At 22.4% G+C, this 8,025-nt stretch overlaps 1 protein-coding gene across 3 annotated transcripts in view; it reads left to right on the plus strand.

Moving 5' to 3' along the window:
* The window catches only part of Ten-m (teneurin transmembrane protein Ten-m), an 887,841-nt gene extending 883,048 nt beyond the window's left edge, over positions 1–4,793 (plus strand). For all 3 annotated transcript variants that reach the window (XM_075378109.1, XM_075378112.1, XM_075378111.1), the window contains 2 exons: positions 381–653; positions 1,340–4,793. In XM_075378109.1, coding sequence (XP_075234224.1) covers positions 381–653; positions 1,340–1,780 — 714 coding nt within the window. In that variant the 3' untranslated portion in view covers positions 1,781–4,793. The remainder of the gene's footprint in view (positions 1–380; positions 654–1,339) is intronic.
* Positions 4,794–8,025: the final 3,232 nt, after the last annotated feature.

Below are 8,025 nucleotides of genomic sequence, written 5' to 3' on the forward strand. Positions count from 1 at the left end.
TCAATGTAGGTTTTGATCAGCTTAAAGTTATTTTTAAAAAATAAAATTAAAAAAATAATCTAAAAAATGGAATATCACTAAACAGAAATTGGATATAAAATTAAAATAAATAAAAAAATTATGTTTGAGTATTTAAGACAAAAGTCTTATGAACATTCAACATATTAAAATATTCATAAATTAATGTTCACGTCAGTAAATTTAATGTTGTATTAATCTATACTTTCATTTATTACAGAATATGGAATTTAAAGTTTGTTTTATGGTTTAAATATTTTAATAGCAATTCTTTATGGAAAATTTAATTTTAGAATTTTTTTTTAGTAGTATTGTTATTAATTTACGATTACTTTTTTAATTAAAAAAAAAATTATTTTCAGGTAACTGGTAATTTTGGTTCATTGGGATTTGTGGCTGAACCTTTATTGAAAATGGAAGCCAGAACACGAAATTTGTTACCTCGTGTCGCCTATAGAAGAGCTGTATTTGGTGAAGGTTTGTTAATATCAAGATCAGGTGGTAGAGCTCTTGTATCAATAGTCGATGGCGTTAATAGTGTTGTACAAGACGTTGTTACTTCAGTGTTCAATAATTCGCATTTCCTTGATCTCCACTTTACGCAACATGATCAAGATCTTTTCTACTTCGTTAAAGTAAGTATAATTTTTATTTTTTTCTATTTATTATTTTTCCCATTTTCCCTTTCTTCATTTCAGTACATTCTAAACACAGTAAACAAAAGACAGTGAATATTCAATATTTTATGTTGTTAGATTAGTATATTCATCTATTTTGTAGTGGTTTTTATTTCTTTAACATCTTTTAAAAAACACTAGTCACTTATGTTATTTGAGAACTCTTACTAGGAAATAAAATAATTTAATTAAGATTATTTTTTTCATTGCCCTTTAATTTTAAAGTACAGTATATTACAAATTTTTGTTTAAAGTTGTTACCTACAGCTGCGCAAAATTTTGAATTTATTTTTATGGGATATTTATTGAACAATTTTTTTAGAAAATGTATTGAAATGTATTGAATAATTGTTTTAGAAAATGTGTTTCTGAGGTTATAGGCAGGAATATCGCTTAAAAATATAAATTTCTTTTTGGGTAGGGAGTGTAATCTGTTTAATTTTTCATCAGCAGAATTGGATAATTACTGTTGTAATTAAATAAAAATTTAAAAAACAGTTTAGCATATATACATTTATTTGGGCTCACAAAATAATGTAATTAATTTTTTTTAGTGCAGTAATTGAATGATTTTTAATATCAATTAAAAGTACTAAGTGATCTTTTTAATTCAAGAATTCAATGATATTATGTTTTTGTAACAGGATAATGCTTTGAAACTTCGAGATGATCTAGAAGAATTACGAAGACTAGGCGGTATGTTTAATGTATCTACTCACGAGACATCTGATGGTAAAGAACTTCGACTTCATAGTGCTGATGCTGTTGTCTCATTAAGATATGGTGCTGATCCACAACAAGAACGTCATCGACTTTTAAAACACGCACATAAACGTGCTGTCGAACGAGCGTGGGAAATAGAAAAAACATTAGTCACTTCTGGACTTTCTGGAAGAAGTGAATGGACCGAAGAAGAAAGAGAAGAATTAATATTACGTGGTAGAGTCGACGGTTACGATGGTTCTGATATTCATAGTGTTCAAAGATATCCACAGTTAGCGGATGATCCTGGTAATGTCGCTTTTCGTAAAGATACTCGTAGGAAACGTAAACGAAGAACACATCGACATGAAGATTCTACATGAAAATAAAATTTTGTTTCGTTTCTTCTTTGTGTAAAATTGTGATAAAAACAACATTTATTTTTTCACTTGATGATTAATAATAAAAAAAAAAAAAAACAATATGTATTGTTTTGTATTATATTACATAATAATAATAATTAACTGTTAAAAATGATTTTTTGAAAAAAGTGCTTAAAAATGGTATGTAATATTTTTATTACCTTTTTCTTTTAATGAAGTGTGAATGATATGATAACATCACATTTATTATTATTGTAATAAAAAAAATGTAATAATTTTCGTAAAAAAGAAGAAAGAAAAATAAATTAACTTCCTTTCGTGCCAGATTATTATTTGCAGCTTAGTATAACAAATATTGTTTAAAATAACTACTGTAGTATAGGCAGTTTAATATTAATAATAACAATATTGCTATTATTGTTATTATATTAAAAAAGTTACTTTTGTTTTATCCCAGTAAAACCTATTTATAATGCTCTTTAAGAAGTTAGAAGAAAAAAAGTATTAAGAAATGTTGCAGTAAGAAAGTAGAATTAAATAATAAACATTATCTAGGACATGTTTTCTGATATTTACTCTTATAAACTGTGGATCTTTTTAAGTAAAGATGATTGGAAACATAACATCTAGATAATCAAAATATTTTTTATTTTTATTCATTATATTTTACAAATACTAGTTTATTAAAGATTGCTAGATGACCGGATCTGTGAGGTAGTCTGTATATAAGGCTGAGGAAGACATTTTTCATCTCTCTATATGACTTCATGCCAAATGAACTGAAAGATAATTAAAAACTGATGAAAATTAAATTAATGTATTATATAAATAAAATATGAAAAAGAAAATCCTGTGAAAAATCTATTTCCTCGTTTAAAATTACTTTTAATTTTAGTTTTTTGTCATTTGCAGTTGAAAGAAGAATAAATAGAGATTATTTGAACTGGCTGAACCAAATATAATCACCTAAACATATCATAATATTTAACTCTGAGCATTAAATACATAATGTTGAATCAACGGCCTTTTAACTAGTTTGTATTTATCTCCCAAATTTGATTTTTGGTTACCAAAAAATGGGTTCGTAAACATTTCTAAAATTGAAAAACAATTGATAACTAGTATCTTTCATAGTTGAAATAATATGATTGAATACACTGATGTTAAGTTATCCACAAAACTTTAATTTCATAGACATATTCCTAGCTATTATTTTAAGTTTTTTTTTTTTTTTCTGTTATAATCTGATTTTTAAACATGCTTTGTTTTTTACTCAATTAATTGAAATTTCTACTTGAATTCAAAATTTTATAGTAAATTTCCATGGAGCTATAAGTTAAAAAATGATTTAATATTTTATTAAAAATTAATGCATGTATATCCAAAAACATAAAAATTATAAATTTCATCAACTATTATGTGGCAGGTAGAAGCAAAGGCACCTCCCAGAACCTTGTTCATGCTTAATTGGTTCCAGGAGGCAGTGTTAAATTAAAAAAAATTAAAAAACTATTATGTGAATAAAAATCCGCCCAATGCTCTCTCTTACTGGATCTGTCCTTGAATATATTAACTGCAATAAACTTAGTTGGCTATATGTATATTGATTTATCCATTTTCATTACACACTTATAAAACTTTGCTAGTAAAATTTATAGTAAATTTATCTTCATTTAATTATTTTCTCTGCTATTTTAAAAAAAGTTTTTATCTTTTCCAAGATGTCATATTTAAATTATAATAAATACCAGTTTATATTTAATATATTTAATTGTGCTATTTAAGTAACTCATTGTAGCAACTATGTTCATAAGGCTTGTCATCAAGAATACTCTGTATATTATAGACATATTTTTTTATATGCTAATATTTTATTAATTCTCAACAGATGTTTAACATTAATTTATTCTGTGGAGGCAAAATATCTTCACAACTGTCTGTTTTAGATTATTACAAATTATTTTAGATTATTTATCATACATACACATTAAACATGGTTGCTTGTATGTATGAGAGGAGGTAATATAAAATATGTTTACATTAACAAACTTTAAACATTAAAATGAGATAAAAATAATAATTACTTATTGTTTTTTTAATATCACTACATATAATTTTTTTTTAAATAGGATGTAAACAAGATAATAATGTATTCTCCTTATTTTGCATTGGAAACGTAAATAAATGTCTGGGTTGTTGGTGCAGATTACCTCTGTAGTGCTGCAGCTTAATGTATTAAAACTGAAACTATTACATTTAGTTTTTTTTATTTGCACTATTTTATTAAAATATTTATTATACTCATTAAAATAAAACAAAAACGTAATTTTTATTCTTAGTGTTTTTTTTCCAATTTTAATATTATAAAACTCTTAAGAAATAATTACATAAACTAGAAGCAATATAATAGGTTTTACTGTAATTTTATTATGATTTATTTTAATTGAATTTTAATTTTTTTTTTTGTTGTAGAATTTGGTGCTGTTTTAATTATACTGTGCGTTTTTATAATTATTTCTTTTTAATGATGTATTATGTGTTTAAATAAAGAAAATATGTACATAAAATATATTGAGACATTTTTAATAATAAATTTTTAAAATACTCCCGTTATCTCTTGTTAAGTTATTATTAATTAGTAGACTTTTTCAATTGTCTATATTGTTTATTTTTAGTAATAATTGTGTAATTAATTAATTGTAAATGATAAATCAGGTTTTTTTATTTCTTTTTTATTTATTTGTATGATTATAAGATGTACTTAATTACTTTATTATAAGAGGAAAATAAATAAACATTTGTATAAATCAGAGAAAACAAGTGCTCGCACAGACTTATATTTATTTGTGAGTAAAAACAGTGTAATGTGTGTTTAGCATTTACATATATGAATACATGTAAATACATGAATCTATTATTACATAAATGAAGTCATACCATATTATGTTATACATTGGAGATATAAATGTATAATATTACATAAATAATACATTATATAATATTTTAGATAATATTACATAATTAATATTAAATCACATTTACATAAAAAGTATATTATTTTGACATTTTTTAATATAATAATACATATTTTTTTTATTTTTAGTATGTGTGTAAATATATATATGTACATTTGCTTTTTTTTCATTTTTTAAAGTAAACTGAATACTGAATGTAATATTGTGATTATTTGTAAAATGAATTATTAAATAATAAGGTAATTAATAAACTATTTTTAAGAAGAACTGATAAATATATTATAAATTTATTATTATTAATAAATAATTATTGTATTGTATTGTACTGTATTGTATCTTACATCTCGTGTTATTATGTTACCAAAGAGCTTTTAGAAGGCGTGACTTTTTTGTAATAAATTATTAGAAAAAAATAATTATTATAATAATAATATTAATAATAAAAGAGTAATTTCCAATATTATTATTATTATTATTAATATCAATGATTGTCTGTGCTGTTTTAATATATAAGGTATATATTTGTATAGAGGTATGTACGTAGAAATATTTAATGACAATCCAGTGTTATTTTTCCATTTTTTTTTTTTTATTGTGATGTTTCATCATGTTTTTAATGTTATTTTTATGTATTTTATCTATAAATTTATTTTGAATTTTATTTTTATTTTATTGAGAGGAGCGGCCTATTCTTCAATATCTGGATCATTAAGTTAATATATATTCTATTTTTTAATCACGTTATTAATTTTATATTTATGCTGTCTCACTTATTTATCATATTAACATCTCTCATTGGATTGTAGTACAGTGATATTTATTATTATTATTATCTGTATTATATAAACAGGGTAGTATGATTTATTTATATGTTGCATGAATTTTAATTACAGGTAATATAATTATTATCATTTTTTTATGTATCATAGAAACTTGCAAAACAATTTAAATTAAAACATAATACAAAAAAAAATTTGATAAAATGTATTTATTTTTTAATTAAAAAAACAAATATATTTTTTTATATCAATTACTATTGTTTCATAATAAAATGTAATTTAGATACAGGTAATTTTTTTAAATTCAAATAACTTTTTTTTTATTCTTAATACTTCTAAAAAAATGATAAACTTATTAAGTATAAGATAAAATGTTATATACTTATCATTAAAAATGTCAAAAAATAAAAAATTCAGGTGTTGTTTGTTGCTGTCTATATATATAATATTTTTTTTACAGGATAAAATAATATATAAAATATGATAGATGGATTGTAACATATATTCATAAGTTATTTTAATAGAGGAGCATTTATTTGTGTTTTTTTTTCTATCATGATAAAATATAGCTTACTTTTTTTTTTATCAAACAATATTAAAAAAAAATTAACTTTTAATTTAGTCAGTTGGCCATATAATTATAATAAATAAATATAGCCTTTATAATACTTTCAAAAATCAATTTTTAAAGCTATAGAAAAGCACACTTTTTAAAAATATTTCATTAATATTAAATTAATATAAAATAACTTCTCCATCTCCAATATTACACATCAGAACAATTGCCTCCCAAATTTTCACAATTATTTCAATTCATGACGCAAATGTATTTATATATATATATATATATATATATATATATATATATAAAACTGTATGCTCAGTGACAAATCTTCAAAAAGTATTAACAGTTTAATTAACCTAGCCAGCATAAAAGAATATTTTTAAGATTTATTTTTTCAGCTTGTATTTTCTTTTAATTACTTTTACATTTGTTATATTTACATAATATTTTTTGAAAGAGCTTGGTCAGACAAATATATTAACTGTATGTTCAAATGGGATGGGTACAGAATTGTAAAAAAGATCAACATATGCAAAATTGTCACTGTCTGCAATTATCACATAAAACATTTTAAATTTTAATTGTTCTTTTGTCTTCTTGAACATCTTTTACAGCTTCTTTCCATAATTTCATAAATGTTTTCATAGTTATTAACAGCATGGTATTGCATTGCTCTTTTGATTTGAGCGATTTTATTCTTTTATTTGCTTATTTAGTGTAATTATAAATTCCTGTTATTTTGTTGAAGTTTAATTTTTTAGAAATTAATTTTTTCTGAATTATTCAAAAAAAATACTAAAAAAACCTCTTGATTTATTCACTGAAAGTTGTATATTATATATAATTTGATAGAGGTTTCCTAATAGAACAAAGAATTTTGTAGTCTAAATTAAATGAGTTATACTTTCTGTCACAGTAGATAGGTGTATTATGAGATACAAAAATCATACAAAGTTAATGAAAAAAAACACACTATATTTATTTTCTCCACTTCTCTCGCAGAGGTAAGATATCAATGCAAATAAAAAATAAATATTTTTTTAAAATAAACAAATATACATTTGTTTTTAGAAGGTAATTGTGATTGTTTTTATATTATATAATTTCATCTTTTTTTTCCTTACAGTGCTGTTAGAAAAGATTTACTGTATTTATAAAGTAAATCATATACACTTTTTTCTAACTTTAAGCACATGATGAGCAGTTGATAAAACACATTAATTTTGTAAACTTGGAAAAAAGACAAAGACAAGAATAGTGAAAAATTTTAATTTGTAAAAAAACAGAACAAAAATTTTAACCAACTCATTTCAAATGACAAGGAAAAACTTTCTTTATACAGAAATATCTGTTTTTCTTGCTAAACTATATATATAACCTTTATATCAAAAGTTCTATTAAAAAACTGAAAACTCGCACAAAAGCTAAAAAATTGAGTTATTTTGTTTTGTACCAGAAATAATTCCTTACACATTTCAAATATTGTATACATTGATAATATTTTCTTTTTAGTATAACAATTAGTGATCTGTTCACAGAAATTGTACAGATTTTAAAAATAAAATTTTAGAGTAGCAAAATATCTAATGTACTGAACTTATTTATTGATAAAATATACTTAGATTGTTGCCTATGAGTTAATAATGACATATTTTTAAATGAAAGTTATGATATTAACCCTTAGCTCTCAAATTTTTTCAATGTGCTCTGTTTTTCTGCTTATAGTTAAAATTTATGTATATCCATCTATCGTAATATATTTATTTGCTATAATTTTGTGATACTTCAATTTTGTTATTATAAATTTTTCATTTTATATTGTTATTTAGACTTAAATAGCTTTCATCGTATTTTCAATTTTTTTAAAAGTATATTTCTTAACGTGCTCCCTGGTTCTCTGTTGGACTCGCCCAACATTTAAGAATT

Source organism: Lycorma delicatula, chromosome 11, assembly GCF_047948215.1.
Source record: "Lycorma delicatula isolate Av1 chromosome 11, ASM4794821v1, whole genome shotgun sequence".
In the NCBI taxonomy this organism is placed as follows: domain Eukaryota; kingdom Metazoa; phylum Arthropoda; class Insecta; order Hemiptera; family Fulgoridae; genus Lycorma; species Lycorma delicatula.